The 18,712-nt window shown below is 49.3% G+C and overlaps 2 protein-coding genes and 1 long non-coding RNA gene across 4 annotated transcripts in view; 2 read left to right on the forward strand and 1 right to left on the reverse strand.

Annotated features, from left to right (window-relative positions):
• The window catches only part of FAM166A (family with sequence similarity 166 member A), a 183,327-nt gene extending 171,720 nt beyond the window's left edge, over nt 1–11,607 (forward strand). Inside the window, exon 7 of one of the 2 annotated variants that reach the window (XM_029611906.1) lies at nt 11,523–11,607. In XM_029611906.1, the coding sequence (XP_029467766.1) occupies nt 11,523–11,593 (71 nt within the window). In that variant the 3' untranslated portion in view covers nt 11,594–11,607. Of the gene's footprint in view, nt 1–11,457 lie in introns of both variants that reach the window. The other variant, XM_029611907.1, reaches the window with a different exon arrangement.
• A 14-nt stretch (nt 11,608–11,621) lies between these two features.
• TUBB4B (tubulin beta 4B class IVb) lies at nt 11,622–14,685 on the reverse strand. The gene is made up of 4 exons (XM_029611905.1): nt 14,533–14,685; nt 13,272–13,380; nt 13,053–13,163; nt 11,622–12,840 (listed from the first exon to the last, which is right to left on the reverse strand). The coding sequence occupies exons 1-4, from the start codon at nt 14,587–14,589 to the stop codon at nt 11,780–11,782; spliced, it is 1,338 nt and encodes a 445-aa protein (XP_029467765.1). The 5' UTR covers nt 14,590–14,685; the 3' UTR covers nt 11,622–11,779.
• A 247-nt stretch (nt 14,686–14,932) lies between these two features.
• Nucleotides 14,933–18,712, forward strand: part of LOC115096790 — a 55,193-nt gene continuing 51,413 nt past the window's right edge. The window contains exon 1 of the long non-coding RNA XR_003858144.1: nt 14,933–15,095. This is a non-coding gene — a long non-coding RNA (uncharacterized LOC115096790). The remainder of the gene's footprint in view (nt 15,096–18,712) is intronic.

The raw sequence follows: 18,712 nt of genomic DNA on the forward strand, positions 1-18,712 counted from the left end.
TGTCGGCTGAAGAAGTCCGCCTGGATGTTGTCTACTCTGGCTATGAGAGATGCCGCGATGCGGGTCAGATTGCATTCCGCCCGGGCCATCAACTTGTCCACCTCTGAGGCTACAGGCCGACTCTTTGTTCCCCCTTGATGATTTATGTAAGCCACAGTGGCCGCATTGTTGGATAGAATCCGCACCACCTGGTACCGGACAAGCGGGAGAAATTGGTGCAGCGTTAGCCGAACTGCGCTGGTTTCCAACCAATTTATGGACCACTTGGCCTGCTGAGGTGTCCACTGAGCTTGTGCCGAGCAGGACTGACAGACCGCCCCCCAACCGGTCAGGCTGGCATCCGTTGTCACAATTAACCACTGGGGACTTTCAGGTTCACACCTTGAAGCAAGTGATCCTGGACCCATCACCCATCTAGGCTGGCTCTGGTCGGATCCAGTAACAGCAAGGGCAGGTAGAACTCGTCCGAGTTGGGATCCCGACAGGAAAGCAACGCCCTCTGCAAAGGTCTTATATGAGCAAAGGCCCAAAGAACCAACTCCAGGGTAGACGCCATAGAACGAAGAACTTGTAAATAGTCCTACACCTTGGGCAAAGAAAGGACCAACAGATGTCAAACTTAAGCCATTAACTTCTCCATCCTCCCCAGAGACAAGGAAACCTTGCCCTCAGATGTGTCAAAACGTGCTCAGAGAAATTCCATGTGCTCCCGGAAATTCCAACATCCGGGACGGAGCCGCCAGCCTAGCAAAAGTAAACTGCACAACACTGACTGCACCACAACCTTGCAAGGCTATTTCGATTTGTGGTTAAGGCCAGCTCTCCACCTGTGGATACAAATGGCGATCGAGGCATCGGGGGGGGGGGAGAGGAGTTGCCACAGGAATGGCAAAGTCCTTCTGTGCCCAGCTGCTGCAAGTGGGAGAGAGAGAGAACTGCTCTCTGCTCCTTCCCCCATAAGCTGCCGGTCCTTGTACAGGATACCAATTAATAAAAAGTTAAAACTTTTTTTTTTTCCCCCAGACAGCTTAAAGTAACAGAGTAATATTACTTCTGACAGTAAGAGACCAGTGACAAGAGACCAGAGACATGAAGGTTCACAGGGGTCTTAAGTGACAGATGAATTTTACTTCTCTGACCAGAGGCATGAAACTTGTCAGGGGTCTCCACAGGAAAAGGACTGGACCACCCTCCCCCTGCCCCCAGCTCCTCTTCTCCCCCCGTAGGAAAGGCAAAAAACTGCCATTCCCGTAGCGTGAGGGGATCCTGAGGCGCTGGAGCCGAAGGCATGAGAAACCCCACCCCCTGGTCCGGAACCCAGTGGGGGAGCAGAGGCCAAGCTTTCCCCGGGTCTGCAGCCGGTCTAAATTGTTTAGCCGGGACAGGATACTGTGCATCCCAGTCAGCCTCAGCTTGCATAAATAGGTGTCATATAGTAGAAAGAAAGAAATTGGGACGAGAATGGGTGCTGTCTATGTAAGGTCCCTCCCGGAGGCAAAAACAGGGGAGGGTCTGCATCTAGCTGCCAATCGCGGGGCCGTTGAGGGCTCAAAGACTGCAGGGAAAGAGAAGGGCGATCTCCTCCCTTGTGCAGCTTCAGAACCCAGAGCAGGCAAGATGGCTGCCACACCGGGACAGGCCGCCGCCTGCGAACTTGCCTGATTGCCCCTCGAGTCATGCGGTCATGGCCGGGGGAAAAACCCCGCTGAGAAATCAGCCTCTGCGAAGGGCGCCCCCCCCCCCTGCCCCCGGGGATACCAGGGCACAGAGGCACCGCAAAGATGGCCCCCCACAAGTCCCGCAACACGACCCAGGGGGCATTAAAAGCACGCAGAAAAATGAAAGGCAGCTGGGTGAAGTAATCCACCCCCTGTGGAGGCCCGGGAGACCTCAGCAGGCTAGGGCTGAAGAAAAGTTCTAAATACCCTTTTAAATGTGCCCTTTTTTAAAATAGTTTTTTGTTTTTTTTTTTAATCAGCCACCAAGCAGGGGAAACACTTCCCTGATACCTTAGCACAAGCTAGCACCCACCAGAGGAATTTTATCATTGCTGGGCTTGCATAGAAGGGGGGGGGGGGGGGGGGGGAAGAGTGACCAGCCCACCAGGTAAAAAAGCCTTAGAGCACTGCCCTGCCTACCCTTCAGGATGCTATCAGTACACTTGCCTTTCCTGACAATATTTGTTATAAGAAAATTATTCCTTACCTGCTAATTTTCATTCCTGTAGTACCAAGGATCAGACCAGATAGTGGGTTATGTCCCCCGTCCAGCAGATGGAGTCAGAGCAAACTTCAGAGGGTGCTTGCATATAAACCCATGCGCCCTCCCTAGATCCTCAGTATCGAGAATATCAAAGCTAAAACAATAAACTAAGAAGGATGGATCAAACATCACAGAACTGTAACTGATGAAACTAACAATGCAACTTGCAAATAGAACTGTCGAACAGCCTTAGTAAAGGGAACGGGGAACAGATCCCGCTCAAACAGAGAGATCAGGAAAGAGTAGAGAAATCGAGGAGTAACCCCAGAGTCCCAACAGTATCTGGGTGGGCGTCTGGACTGATCCTTGGTACTACAGGAACAAAAATTAGCAGGTAAGGAATAATTTTCTTTTCCCTGTATGTACCAGGATCAGTCCAGACGGTGGGATGTACCAAAGCTTCCCTAACTCGGGTGGGCCCCTGAAAGCCCTGCTTGAATCACCCTGTTGCCAAAAGAACCTGAGTCTGAAACCGGCAAGTGAAGCCGATGTCTGGAAAATGTGTGCAGGGACTTCCAAGTCGCTGCCCGACAGATTTCCTGAGATGAGACGGACTGTGATTCCGCCCAGGAGGTCGACTGAGCATGTAGTGAATGAGCCTTGACCCCCCCCACTGGAAGGGTCCGGCCGGCGCCGATGTACGCCGTCACGACAGCTTCCTTGAGCCACCTCGCTATCATAGTCTTTGTGGCCTGAGAGCCTTTTCTTGCACCAGACCAGAGGACAAACAGATGGTCGGAGACCCTGCAGTCATTGGTAACCTCCAGATAGCGGAGTAAGGTGCACTTGACGTCCAAATGCCGGAGAGACCTGGGAGCTTCGATAGGAAAAGACGGAAACTCCACCGTCTGATTCAAGTGGAATGTGGAAACGACCTTGGGCAGAAACGAAGGCACCGTACGCAAAGAAACTCCAGAGTCTGTGAAGCGTAGGAAGGGTTCCCTGCAGGAGAGTGCTTGAAGCTCAGAGATGCGACGTGCCGAGCCTATGGCCACCAAGAAAACAGTCTTGAGGGTGAGATCCTTGATGGAGAGGCACCTCAGAGGTTCGAAGGGAGGCCCCGAGAGAACCTGGAGAACCAGGTTAAGGTTCCAAGATGGATAGGGATTCTGCACTGGAAGTCGCAGGTGTTTCACCCCCTTGAGAAACCTCGCGATGTCCGGATGATCCAGCAGGTCCGTTTGTCCTGTGGTTCGAGCAAGCGAGCCCAGGGCTTAAACTTGCACTCGCAGGGAATTGTAGGCGAGCCCCTTCTCCAGGCCGTCGTGAAGAAAAGCCAGAATCTGAGGGACCGAAGCCGTGGCAGCATGCGCACGATGGTCAAGCACCACAACTCGAACACCTTCCAGACCCATACATAAGTGACAGAGGTCAAGGTTTTGCGCACCTTGAGGAGAGTAGCCCTTGCGCTGGAGTCTCCGCCTTTCAAAAGCCAGGCTGCAAGACAGAAGTGTTCTGCCTGGTCAGAAAATACTGGACCCTCATGAAGCAGGCGAGGAAGATGGGAGAGACGTAGGGGGCCGTCCACCGCGATATTGAGGTCTGCAAACCACGGGCGCCGGGGCACACCAGGGCCACCAGGATGACTGACCCCTGATGGGACTCTATTTGCCTTAGAACCTTGCCCACTAGTGGCCACGGTGGGAAGACAGAGGAGGAGCCGGGTCGGCCAGGACATCCACCCCCTCTGCGCAGTGTTCCCTCCTTCGACTGAAGAATCAGGGGGCCTTGGCATTGAGGAGCGTTGCCATGAGATCCATTGACTGTGTCCCCCAGCGACGGATGATGAGTAGCATTGCCTCAGAGAGGGCCCATTCCCCGGGGTCCAGAGTCTGCCAACTCAGGTAGTCCGCTTGGATGTTGTCCACCCCCGCGATATGAGAGGCTGCCAAGCATGTGAGGAGACACTCAGCCCAGGCCATCAGGCGAGCGGTTTCGAGAGCCACCTGTCGGCTTGTGCCGCCTTGGCGGTTGATGTAGGCCACTGTGGTCGCGTTGTCCGACAGGACTCGTACCGCCCGATTCTGTAGAAGGGGAAGAAAATGAATGAGCGCCAGCCGAACCACTCTGGTCTCCAAACAATTGATCGGCCAGGAGGCTTGTTCCTTTGTCCACTGCTGATTACACAGCACTGCTTGCAAAGGGGGAGGAGTCTGCGGAGCCAGTGACAGAGAACCACTTTTTTTTTTTTTTAAACTTGATCCAACCTGAGGGAAAAAGAAAATGTGTGGAAGACGTCCAAACAGGGGAAGCACCACTACTCACATCTGCTGGAGTCAGATACTGGGGGATCTAGGGAGGGCGCACGGGTTTATATGCCAGCACACTCCAAAAGTTTGCTCTGACTCCCATCTACTGGAAGGGAGGCATAACCCAGCAGTCTGGACTGATCCTGGTATGTACAGGGAAAAGCTGTTTTATGTATCTGAGAAAGATATGAAAATTATTCCTTACCTGCTAATTTTCGTTCCTGTAGTACCATGGATCAGTCCAGATGGTGGGTTATGTCCCCCGTCCAGCAGATGGAGTCAGAACAGATTTCTGGGGGGAGGTCCTATATTACCTCACCACCCTCGTCACCATTCCCAGTATCTAGCCTAGCAAAGCCAAGCCGAAAAGGAAGAGAGGGATCAAGTAACTGTATTCAACGACAATAAACTGTTAGAGAACCACAAAGAGAACCTCAACAGAAACTGGCTATCACATAAAAAGTGAACAAACGACCCTGGAGTCTAGGGTGAGCAGAAACATCAGGAGAGTACAGTCGAGTAGAGGTAGCCCACCATAAATCAAATCCCCCAAACTAAAGGGAGGGTGTCTGGACTGATCCATGGTACTACAGGAACAAAAGTTAGCAGGTAAGGAATAATTTTCATTTCCCTGTACGTACCAGGATCAGTCCAGGCGGTGGGATGTACCCAAGCTTCCCTCCTATGGGCGGGCCGTGGATAGCCCTGCTCGAATGACTCGATCCCCGAAAGAACCGTCTGGCGGTGCAAAAACATCCAGACGATAATGTCTCGCAAAAGTATGGAGCGACTTCCAGGTCGCCGCTCTACAAATCTCCTGCACCGACACAGAGCTAGTCTCTGCCCAGGACACCGCATGCGCGCGAATGGAATGGGCCTTAACCCCCAAGAGAGGTTGCTTACCGGCCCCAATATACGCCGACGCAATCGTCCCCTTCAGCCAACGGGCGATAGGAGGTCTTGGATGCCATGTGCCCCTTTCTGGGTCCCGACCAGAGGACGAAGAGATGGTCGGATACTCGGAACTCATTTGTAGCTTCCAGATAACACAACAAGCACCTCTTCACACCCAAGGTACGCAGGTCCCTAGGATCGCTGGCTTTAAAGGAAGGTAACTTGACTGACTGATTAAGATGGAAGGCCGAGACCACCTTGGGAAGAAAGGATGGAACCGTGCGTAATGACACTCCCTCTTCCGTGAAACGGAGATACGGTTCACGACAGGATAGCGCCTGCAGCTCTGATATGCGACACGCCGAACTGATTGCCACCAAGAAGATAGTCTTAAAAGTCAGATCCTTAAGCGAGGAGACTCTGAAGGGCTCAAAAGGCGAACCACTAAGTGCCCGCAGGACTAAGTTCAGGTTCCATGACGGCCAAGGAGGACGTAACTGAGGCTTCAAGTGTCGCACCCCTTTCAGGAAACGGCCAACATCCGGATGGGAGGAGAGACGCGACCCCTCCCCACCATGCAAGAGGGTGCCCAGCGCCGCCACCTGTACCCGGACCAAGTTATAAGCGAGGCCCAGATCCAGTCCCTCCTGCAGGAACAAGAGAATTTGCGGTACTGATGCGTCGGTGGGCTGAATGTCATGGGATCCGCACCAAGTCTCAAATACCTTCTAAACCCGGACATACGTTACCGAAGTAGACCTTTTTCGTGCTAGCAGTAGAGTCGAAATGACCTCCTCCTGGTAGCCTCTGCGCCTCAGCTTGCGCCTCTCAAAAGCCAAGCCTCCTCCAAAAATATGGGGCCCTGCCGGAGCAGTCGTGGAATGTGGCTGAGACGTAGAGGCCTCGATGACTAGCCTTCCGTGGCTAGTCATCGAGGCCACTCCGGCGCCACGAGGACCACTGGTCCGTAGTGATTTTCTATCCTTCGAACCACTTTCCCCACAAGGGGCCACGGTGAAAAGACATACAGTAGGACGTGCCGCGGCAAGACTAGAGCATCAATTCCCTCCGCGCCGCGCTCCCTTCTGCGGCTGAAGAAACGTGGAGCCTTTGCATTGCTTGCTGTGGCCATGAGATCCAGGTGGGGACACCCCCATCGGGAGACTATCAAGTCCATCGCCTCCCCCGAGAGCTCCCTCTCTCCGGGGTCCAGGTGTTGACGACTTAGGAAGTCCGCCTGTATATTGTCCACCCCTGCAATGTGAGAGGCTGCTAGACGCAGTAGGTGGCATTCCGCCCAGTGCATCAATTTGTCCGCTTCCAAGGAGACTTGGAAACTTCGCGTGCCCCCCTGTCTGTTGATGTAGGACACTGTGGTCGCATTGTCCGAAAGGATCCTGACCGCTCTGTGGCGCAGCCGTGGAAGAAACCCTTTTAAAGCCAGGCGCACCGCTCTGGTCTCCAATCGGTTGATGGGCCACCAGGCCTGTTCCGCTGTCCATCGGCCTTGCAGAGAACTCTCCTGACAGACCGCTCCCCAGCCTGAGAGGCTGGCATCCGTGGTAACCACTATCCACTCCGGCAGTTCCAGGGAGAAACCCCGAGCTAGGTTTCGGGGCTCCAGCCACCACTGAAGACTGTTGACGGTAGTTCTCGGGAGAACCATCTTGTAATCCTGCGAGGCCGGTTTCCATCTGGACAGTAGAACCTTCTGAAGAGGCCGTAGATGAGCAAAAGCCCACGGGACAAGATCGATAGTGGAGGCCATGGTGCCCAGGAGCTGGAGATAATCCCACGCCGTGGGCTCCCGGAGGTCCGAGAATCTCAGGACCTGATCGTGAAGAGACTGTGCCCTTTCCTTCTTGAGGAACACCATGCCCTCTTTCGTGTCGAAATGTGCTCCCAGAAAATCCAGGGACTGGGAAGGGACTAGGCGACTCTTGGCATAATTGACAATCCACCCGAGCGACCGGAGCATCCGAAGCACTCTGCTGACCGCCCGGCAACCCTGATCCCAGGACTTCGCTCGTATGAGCCAGTCGTCCAGGTAGGGGTGCACCAGGACGCCTTCCCGGCGCAACGCCGCTGCCACCACTACCATGATCTTCGTGAAGACTCGTGGCCAGGCCGAAAGGTAAGGCACAGAACTGAAAATGGCGACCCATGATCTTGAATCGTAGGTACCGCTGATGATCCCTGTGAATAGGAATATGCAAGTAGGCCTCGGTGAGATCCAAGGAAGCTAGAAATTCCCCCCGATGTACCACTGCCAGTACCGATCGTAGAGTTTCCATGCGAAAACGGGGAACCCGAAGGAACCTGTTCACCATCTTGAGGTCCAGGATGAGGCAAAAGGTACCCTCCTTCTTTGGAACCACAAAATAGATGGAGTAATGACCCCGACCCAACTCGGAGGCAGGGACTGGCACTATCACTCCCAGCACGGAAAGCCGGTCGAGGGTGTAACAAACCGCCTCTTGCTTGTAGCGGGATCCACAAGGAGAGAAAAGGAACCTGTCTCTTGGCGGATGGACAAAGCCCAACGCGTAGCCATGCTTTAGAATATCCAGGACCCACTGATCCGACGTAACTTGGACCCACGTGCCGTAAAAAAAAGAGCCATCCGACCCCCCAGCCGGGGAATCGGGTCATGGGTCCGTCTGGCATCATTGGTTAGGCTTGTTGGAGGTCGAATTTGAGGAACCCCGTCCCTGTCCCTCCCTGCCGGGATGGCGCCCTCAAAAGGGCCGGTTCCAGGAACCTGAACGAGAGGACGGGTTCAGAGGAGCTTACTGACGCGTGTTTCATGTCCTCCGCTGATTCCTGTATCGATACCTGGAGGAGGAGGAAAACCTCGAGGACCGTGGACGGTCTTCCGGAAGTTTATGCACTGCATTCTCATTTAGAGATTTAATGATCTGATCTAAATGTTCCCCAAAGAGAAACTTACCCTTGAAGGGGAGGGATCCCAGACAAGTTTTAGAGGATGCGTCCGCCAACCAGTTTCGCAGCCAGGCCGCCACCATAGAGCGAGCAAGAACTCTAAGTAGATCATAGAAGGCATCCGCCCGTATGCCATCATGGCCTCCAGTCGGTCCGCCTGTTGGGCCTCAGCTTCTGGCAAATCCTGTGAGGTGAGCAGCTGCTGTACCCAGCGCAGCCCTGCTCTCTGTGCCAGAGCACTACAAATCGCCGCTCGCATTCCTAGTGCGGAAACCTCAAAGATCATCTTGATAGACTTCCAATTTTCTGTCCTGAGTGTCCTTCAGCACCGTACCTCCCGTGACCGGTATGGTGGTGTGTTTGGTTACCGCTGAATCCACGGCAGGTACCTTGAGGATATCCAGAAAATCCTGTGGCAGTGGATAGAGCTTGTCCATTGCCCTACTAACCCCGAGGGTCACCTCAGGGGTATCCCACTCCCGGGAAATGAGTTGGAGGAAAGAAGGATGTGTGGGAAAAGCCTTGGCCAGAGGTCGTAGGCCCGCTAGCAGAGGATCTCCCTTCCTAACGTTTGGCTGTGGACCGACCGGTTCCAGGGGGCGGTGTCGATGTCCATTTCCGTCAATATATGAGGAATCAGGTCATCTAATTCTTCTGATTGAAAAATACGGAGGATCCTCGGGTCATCTCCCTCCACCTGTGTGCTCAAGGTGGGATCCTCCCCCGATGGATGCCTGGGTGGACTCTCCGGGAGACCCAACTGGAGCTCAAGGTGTTACCGAAGGATCCTTGGAGGGCCCAGGACTAGACCCCGACGGCTGAGAGATCCCTTGGGAGAGGGACCCCCCCTGCAGTGCTGACAAACAAACCAACTTTGGGGGAGTGAGGACAGGTATATCCATAGGTGCATCCCTGCATTGAAGGAAAGCCTTGTGCTTTCCTTCAATGCAGGGATGCACCTATGGATATACCTGTCCCCACTCCCCCAAAGTTGGGAGGGAGGGGCTCCCGAGGCCTCTCCCTCCCGGTGCCCAGAGTCAGGCATGGTCAGCTGTGCCCTCGGAGGAGGTGCATTGGTAATCAGGGAGTACTCCTGACAACCCTGCTTCAGAGTCTGACATCAAAATGGCTGCCGTTCCCACGCTCAGCGGGAACGGGGCCTGACTTTTTCTGGATTCGCGCTCCAAAACTCCCTCAGCGTCCCCCTCAATAGGGCAAGCAGCCCGAGCATCGCCGCTCCCTGGCTGTTTTCACCCCCTGCCAGCCGCAGGCGACACAAGTAGCCGAACATGGCATCAGAAGGGGAGGAGGGGATAGGGGGAGGGGCGGGTGAGGTAAACTTTCCCTCGAGCTGAGGCACAGCTCCAAAAGAGAAAAGCCCCCCTGCCGACCCGAAGGACCACCAAGGTATTGTTCCTCCCGGCAGCCCCGGGGAATGTTCGTCACGGGGCCGACTCGCTAGTGTTGTGGAGGGTGGGGAGAGGCTGGACCACCAGCGTGCACCCTAACGGTCAAACTTCAAAGCCGCTGAGCTCCTCCAAAGGCTGTGGTAACCTAAGAATTCAATAAAAGGAAACACTTACCCCTGCCAAAACCACGACGGGAGGCGAGGAAGAGAGGCCTGTCAGCAAGCCCCGGTGAGGTTAAACCGTCACTCCCTCCCACAGTTCTCCTCCCTATTAAAGAAATTTTTTTTTTTTTAATTTTAATCCCTTAAAAGAAAAGGGAGAAAGAGCCTATAACTAAGGCCTAATTGTGGGGAACTCAGGCTCCCCCACCCGGAGTCAGAAATATACTGGGAATGGTGACGAGGTAATATAGGCCTCCCCCCAGAAATCTGTTCTGACTCCATCTGCTGGACAGGGGACATAACCCACAGTCTGGACTGATCCTGGTACGTACAGGGAATATGGTGATAGTGAGCCCTTGGGTGAAGCCAGTACTAAGCTTGGCAAGCTATTTCCTAGCCTACATCAACTCCAAACAGCTGAAGAAAAAAACAAAGAAAAACCTGACATTTGTATTTAAATTCAGTGCTACACCATGCAGATTGTTTTAGTGCAAGTTCCAAATCTACTGTAGACCATGCCCATAAACCCTTGAGATGTTTTAGTCATAGAGGGCTGGATCAGGAGCACACACTGTTCTGAAACTAGTCCTCTAATCAGACCAGCAACTAAGTTAAAATAGAAGAGCTCCAGCTTATTGTAAAGCCACACTTAGTGCTATAAAGTCCACTAGTTCCAGAGCTCTTAACCACACCAGCCCCCAAAAATCCTTAAGATATGCAAGCAAGAGCTATAGCACTTTTGTAAAGTATATCAAGAAATTCATGCAAATAAGCTTAAGCCCCAAACACACTCCTGAGTTTACAGGCTTCCCTCCGTATGCGGAGTGTAAGCATGGATGAAGGATGATGCATGAGGACACAGGTTTTACCTACATGTACTTTTCAAAAGCACAATTTACCTGCATAGTTTTCAAAAATTGGGTAAACAGACACTAAAGTATCTACTACTTAGCCTATGTAGTCCATTTGAAAATTGATCCCTATAACTTAACAGCACTACTACAATGCAAGTAAATATTTACTTGCATCTTTAACTGTCTGAACATAGCCAATAGCTTACAAGTCAAATCAAAGGTTGAGTTAATTAATCCATCAAGAGACCTTTATACCTTCTTGATATGTAGAGAAAAAAAACCAAACAACTTTCCCTTCTACACAATAAGACACTTAGTCAGATTAGTATATTTAGTGACAGGACAATTGCTATTCTAATAAGCAATCCAATTTTATGGCAACTGCACAGTACATAGGTAGTGTCATGTATAGCAATGCATGCTTCTAGCAAGCAGCAATAGACTAAAAAGAAACCTAACATGTTTAGTTACAAGATGGCAAGTGTTGGAGACCAAACTCACTGATGCAAAGGCTCTACTTTTCTGCAGTCTAAAATTTGAGTACCACTGCATATTGAATGTGATTAAGAAAAAAAAGTTTTACACTGATGCAAGGTAGCACTAGTCCAGATGCACACTTAAAGTGGAAAGTGAAATGTAATCTTGCTCATTAGTATAAGTTGCAGAAAGTCATTTGTTCTTTTAGTTTACAGCTTACCAGACATTGATGTCTAGCAACCATAACATCCTTTAAAAATTCCCCCCTACAAGGCTTAAGAGATGAGTGTGGAGCTTCATTTACCAAGTGCTGTCAGAAGGCATACAGGCGCAACCCATTCTGAAACCCCAGCTTAAGAAGACAAAGGCAAGTCACTATGAAATATGCTTTTAATGTGATGTCAAGTCTGTACAGCAGCCAAAAAGAACAGGTAACACCAAGTGCAGAATGTTAAGAGAACAAGAACATGTGTCAACATGAATAAAGTTCATTCAGCTTTTAACATAATTTACAAGAGCTAATTCAGCTTTTATGCTACTTCCTCTTCAGCCTCTTCTTCAAACTCACCCTCTTCTTCAGCAGTAGCATCCTGGTATTGTTGGTATTCAGATACCAAATCATTCATGTTGCTTTCTGCTTCAGTGAACTCCATTTCATCCATACCCTCCCCAGTGTACCAGTGTAAAAATGCCTTTCTACGAAACATAGCTGTGAACTGCTCAGAAATACGTTTGAACAGCTCCTGGATGGCTGTGCTGTTACCAATGAAGGTAGCAGACATTTTCAAGCCACGGGGTGGGATGTCACAGACTGCTGTTTTGACATTGTTGGGGATCCATTCAACAAAATAGCTACTGTTCTTGTTCTGCACATTAAGCATCTGTTCATCCACTTCTTTCATGGACATACGTCCTCTAAATACAGCAGCCACAGTGAGGTAACGGCCATGACGGGGATCACAAGCAGCCATCATGTTCTTAGCATCAAACATCTGCTGTGTGAGCTCTGGCACAGTTAAGGCACGGTATTGTTGACTGCCACGGCTAGTGAGTGGGGCAAAACCAGGCATAAAGAAGTGCAGACGTGGGAATGGGACCATGTTTACTGCTAGTTTACGCAGATCAGCATTAAGCTGACCAGGGAACCGCAAGCATGTAGTGACACCACTCATGGTTGCTGATACCAAATGGTTCAGGTCACCATATGTTGGTGTAGTCAGTTTTAGTGTTCTGAAACAGATGTCATACAATGCTTCATTATCAATACAATAAGTCTCATCTGTGTTCTCTACAAGTTGGTGCACTGAGAGGGTGGCATTATATGGTTCTACAACAGTGTCAGATACTTTAGGAGATGGCACAACGCTGAAAGTGTTCATGATTCTGTCTGGGTATTCTTCACGGATTTTGCTTATTAACAAGGTACCCATACCAGAGCCTGTACCTCCACCCAGGGAATGTGTAAGCTGAAAACCCTGTAGACAGTCACAGCTTTCTGCTTCTTTCCTCACAACATCCAACACTGAATCAACCAGTTCTGCACCTTCTGTGTAGTGACCCTTTGCCCAGTTATTTCCAGCACCACTTTGACCTAAAGGGGGAAAAAAAAAAAAAAGGTAGTTAAGAGTAATTGGTTATGTTGCAATAATGAGACCTGTACATTTTGGCTTAGTCAATAAAAAGCTTAGAAGAGCCATAAATGAAGCTACATATACCACCCCCATACTTAAACCAGTACTTTTAAGTGGTATTTTTCATGCCAGATGTATTTATGCTTTAAACCTGAACAAAAATCTTACTTACCAAATACAAAATTATCAGGCCTGAAGATTTGCCCAAAAGGTCCAGAGCGCACAGAGTCCATAGTTCCAGGTTCAAGATCTACCAACACTGCACGAGGAACATACTTCCCACCTGAAAGAAGAGCAGGAGTTTATGACTAGCATCCATAAAGCTATCAAGTCTACGTGTTCAATTGAATAACCTATGAAAGATAGTTATACCAAGTGAAGACTCCCTCACCTGTAGCTTCATTGTAGTACACATTAATTCTTTCCAGCTGAAGGTCACTGTCTCCATGGTAAGTACCAGTTGGGTCAATTCCATGTTCATCACTGATAACTTCCCAGAACTGAAAAGAAAAGTTGACAGATTAAACCTGAGGCATACAAACCAAGTGTTTAAGATGTATAGCTAATTCTCAGCAGGTAAGTTTCATGAGTGTTAGCATAAAGCTATTCATATTCCATTACTGTTGTCCCCAACTATAAAGAACATAATGCATCATGTGGCTCCATATCTAGTTTATTTGCTAGTAAGCTTAAGGTGGTACCCATGTCTAAAACGATTAGACATTTTCAAAACAAAAGCTTTTACTGAAGCCAGGAAGACCGACATGGCCCCTGAAGTTTTATGCAGAAGTTTTTAACTACTCAGGGGCCGAAGGCAGGTAGGTAAGGTTGCTCCGCTTTTGAGCCTCACTTTAGAGACACACCGCATAGCCACCATTTAGTTTTTACATACTGTTAAAGTTTTATGAAAAGCTAGGTTACCCTTTTGATACGCAAGCCTTAAGAGTATATTTGCGTTCTTGCTCTCACGCGCCAAATGTATTCAGGATTTAAGCTCGAAGACCTGCGCCCAATTAGAAAGTTTAACCGTCACCTGAAATTCACTCCCAGAACACCACGCGAAAGCGCGCGGGCACACGCAGCCTCTCCCCAGCGCCATCAGAAAACCGAGCAGTACCGAGTTAAGAGACAAAACCGGGCCGCGCTCCGGCAGAATCAGTACTAGCACGAACTAGTTTGAACCAGCCGCGAGGCAGAGCGCGTGCGCCGCGAGGAACCGTCAAACTCGCCCCGGCGCTCTAGACCTGCCCCAACCAAGGCCCTCACCTCCACCGCAATGCGACAGTGACTAGACGGGTGGGGCCTTCGCCTAATACAGCCAGCAAAATGAGTCTTAAAGCTCAAGCTGGTTGTTAGCTATGAATTGTTATTAAGACCCATGCCTACAACACGTTCAGTTGCTCTGATCATCATCTATGTCTCATGGAGACATCGAGAATTCAGTACGCAGAATCCAATGCGATTTGCTTCACAAGTAGTAACAGACGAGAAAACAATTTTACTACAGTTAGAAGATCAAAGACATCCCCTACAGATAAGTGTATGTATCCACTCTAATCCCGCACAGCTCCAGAGATTAACGGTACAAAAAAAAAAAATCTTAGAACCACATGCTCCTATAAACCTAAAATAATCCGGTTATAACAACCCACCTTAGCGCCAATCTGGTTACCACACTGGCCAGCTTGGAGATGAACGATTTCTCTCATGATGCTAGTGTTGTAATACTAGGCCTCCAGGATACGACAGACTATAGATGGTTACTAAGCGCGCACTGACGCCCAACCGTCTACGCAATACATTATATAGAGATCGCGCGAAGTTCACACCCACGCTTTTTCATAATATTCGATTTTCTATTGGGCGCTTAGAACAAGATTTTTAGAAGGCGTCGTCCGATTCGTCAATACACTGACAATCACGGTCAATAGTACCGCCTCGACTGCCCCAGACTGCTTCTATTGGTTAAGTGGCTTTGCTGTGCCCACTGTCAAACTCAGAGTCTTTCCTGTTCATTGGTTCTTTTTGAATGATTGATTTACTCAACGATTGGTTATTTCTGTTAGATAATGGTTTCAGTTTGCGCTAGATCTCAGGATGGCTGCATCCTAGTAACGGTCGCAGTTTGTTTGGCACCGAGAGAAACAAGAAACCGGTAACCATATGGTTACCGCAAGACTCTTATGAAGGAAGCTGGCTACTGCGTTTGCGTAACGTAAGCCTTGAGTTGTAACAATTACACTGTGTTCTAAAAGGACTCCGCTGATCCTATAGCGCCTGGTACTATGGGTCGTGGGGTGCGGTATGGAGTTATACTAATCTTATTTGTTTTAGTAACGGGTCTTATGGATACAAATGACTAATTAAAAGGATTGTGTGCAACAATCTGTGACTGGGTTTTCCCATGTCTGAACTGCCACTGGGGGTGAAGGATAGGAGCTATTCAAATACTACTACTGCTTAATACTGTTTCTATAGCGCTACATGGCATACACAGCGCTGTACAAACATTAAAAAGATTGTAAGCTCTATTGAGAAGGAACTATCTAATAAGACAAATATACAGGACAAGATACTTGGGTATTTCATAAAGCAAAACATTGGTTGAAAAGAAAATTAAGACTAAAAGCAATCGGGCATAAGATTTAAATATGGTTTAAAAAAGATGGGTCTTTAGATGGGATTTAAACATGGCAAGAGAGGGAGCATCACACACCAGTTCAGGAAGACTATTCCAAGCACACTGTGCAGCCAGGTGGAAGCACAGCAGTCTAGAATTGACAACAGAGAAGGGCACAGATAGGAGTCACTTATCCAACCAGCAGAGTTTATAAGGAGAGCTGTAGAGAGAAATAAGAAAGGAGAAGAGAGTGCTGATAGAGGTCTTTAAAATAATAAGAGGTCTTGAATGAGTAGATGTGAATCAGTTATTTACACTTTCGGATAATAGAAGGATTAGGGGGCACTCCATGAAGTTAGCAAGTAGCACATTTAAGACTAATCGGAGAAAATTCTTTTTCACTCAATGCACAGTTAAGCTCTAGAATTTGTTGCCAGAAGATGTGGTTAGTGCAGTTAATGTAGCTAGGTTTAAAAAAAAGTTTGGATAAGTTCTTGTAAGAGAAGTCCATTAATTGCTATTAATCAAGTTGACTTAGGGAATGGCCTCTGCTATTACTGGCATCAGTAGCATGGGATCTTCTTAGTATTTGGGTACTTGCCAGGTTCTTGTGGCCTGGTTTGGCCTCTATTGGATACAGGATGCTGGGCTTAATGGACCCTTGGTCTGACCCAGCATGGCAATTTAAAAAAAAAAAAAAAAAAAAAAAAAAAAGGTAGTGAGGTGCTGCAGAGTGAAGGCATTTGTAGGTGAGAAAGAGGAGCTTGAACTGAATGTGGTAGCAGATAGGGATCCAATGCAGTGACTTCAGAAGAGGGGTTTTGTGAGCATAGTGACTTTGCCCTTTCTTTATAGATCCATCTCTTGTATCAAGTTGGCCCTGGAGATCTACAAACAGGCCAAGTTTGAAGATATCCATAATTAATATGCATTAGATAGATTTGTATACAGTGAAAGCAGTTCATCAACTTTCTCATATGTATTCATTGGGGATATCCTGAACACCAAGCCTGTTTGTGGCTCTCCAGGACCGAAGTTGGCCACATCTCCCCTATATCTACAAAGCCTGTTTGTCTGCCTTTGGAAAATTAGGGGACCCATATAATATGCTTCTGTGCCTCAGCGTGCTGCAGCACCTAGTAATGTCCATCCTACTGGTGTAGCCCCTGGGATATTTAAATCCATGATAGTATCCAGAGACCTGAGCTCCCCAAAAAGGACTCTACCCATGCCTTCTGCTCTATAGTCACTGACGAAGCATACAGCACCAGGAAATTCTTGGGTGAAGTGACAATTGGGGCAGACGCTTTGAAGGATGCCTTCCCCCAGATGTCAACATTTTGCTAGAAGCTAATACAGCACAGATAAGTCCAGGGATAGAGCTTTGCTTATCTACAAGCCAGAAAAGTTTGTTCCTGAACATACCCAGATCAGTCCAGACAAATGGGTTTTATTTATCCCTACCAGCAGATGGCAGTAGAGAACAAAATTTCGGGCACTGCCACATATACTAGAGCAGCGCTTCTCAATCGGTGTGTAGTGACACACCAGCATGTCGCCAAGCACCAGCAGGTGTGTCGCGTGCTCCCGGTCTCTCCCACTGCTCTTCCTTCCCTGCTGCCGTTGTCGCCGGGCTAACAGCACGTTCAAGCCCAATGGGAATGGCAGTGTTGTTAGAGGAAGCTGTGGCACCCGCGGCTAGCCTTTTCTTCCCGAGCCTGCCCTCGAACAGGAAGTGATACACAGTGCAGTGCGCAGGAAGGAGAAAGAGCTGCGCCGCGTGGAAAAGTGGCGGCAGCAGTATTGCCCCCCGAGAAGTAGCGTGGCCCGGAGCAATCGAAGCAATCTGCAAAGGAGACAGCAATATAAGCCTCCCACGGCTGATGGTATTCTTCTTTCTTGGCATGCAGGGGCTGGAGGAGGCTGCTGCAGCTACCATTTGTGCTCGGGGGGAGGAGGAAGTGAGAGAGAGAGAGAGAAGACAGACAGCCTGTAAGTGAGAGAATGTGTGTGTGATTGAGAGCATGTATTTGATTGAGAGCATGTGTGTAAGTGTGTGAGAGAGAGAGCATGTGTGTGATTGAGAGAAACTGGTCAGAGAGGTGATGTGTGTATATGTGAGAGAATAAAAGTGACTGGTCAGGGAGAAGACTAGAGTGTGTGTGAGAGAGTGAGAGATTGGTCAGGGAGGTGACTGGTGTGTGTGTGTAAAAGCATGGAAGTGAGAAATCTGGTTTGTGAGAAAGCAAAGGAGTAAGAAGCCAGGTGTTGTGGGGGTGTGTGTGAAAGAAAATGTTACGGATCTGTGTTAGAGCTGGGAGTTAGCAATTTGTTAGAGGTTTGCTCCTGTGGAAGGAGGAGTTAGCAATCTGTTAGGAATCGGTTGCTGGATACTCCTGTTGGAGGAGGAGTTAACAATCTGTTATGAACTGCTCCTGAGGAAGGAGGAGTTAGCAATCTGATATGCTCAGCTCATGTAGAGGGAGTAGTTAACAATCTGTTAGAGGTTAGACTGCGGAGCTAGTAATCTGTTATGAATCTGTTGCTGAAGACTCCTGATGGGAAAGGAGTAGCAATCTGTTATCAGCAGAGGGCTTGGAGAGGGCACTCGGCTGTAGTGGAATGTAGATAGGTGGATCCTTGGGCCAATGGCAGATGACTGCACCCCCAGGAGGATATCCTGAGAGGGACCACCAGCTAGGCTTGGGTATGGAGACAGACACAGATAATTCTTTTATTAGACAGGTTAGTAGAACCACCAGAGGTGGCAGTAGTGAGCTGATATGCCCGGCAGGGCTGAAGTCCCTCAGGTACTGGAACAGCGATCCCAGGGTTGCTGAGCTGTAGAGAAACTATAGATAGTGAGTAGACAGGGTATGCTGTGTTCATAGCCAGAACTAGATGACAAAACTCACATAAGGTCTTAAGGAAGCTCAGAAGCTGGAAAGGGTTAGGCCCTCGAGGAGCGAGTACCTGGTTCCAGGGAAAGCTCTGAGAGAGCAATGGTAACTCACAAATGTCTGTATCTGCGACAGCTTCCAGGCAGTAGAGAATCTTCAGAATGTCCAGGAACATGGGCCCTCGAGGAGCGAGTACCGGTTCCTATCTGCAATCTGAAATAAAAGAGAGCGGGTACCCCTGGTAAGTCTGAGGAGGCAGAGTAGCGTAGAGAGACAAGCAAGTCCAAATCAGTCCCCGCTATCAATCCTTGC

The sequence above is a fragment of the Rhinatrema bivittatum genome, chromosome 8, assembly GCF_901001135.1.
Source record: "Rhinatrema bivittatum chromosome 8, aRhiBiv1.1, whole genome shotgun sequence".
Taxonomy (NCBI): domain Eukaryota; kingdom Metazoa; phylum Chordata; class Amphibia; order Gymnophiona; family Rhinatrematidae; genus Rhinatrema; species Rhinatrema bivittatum.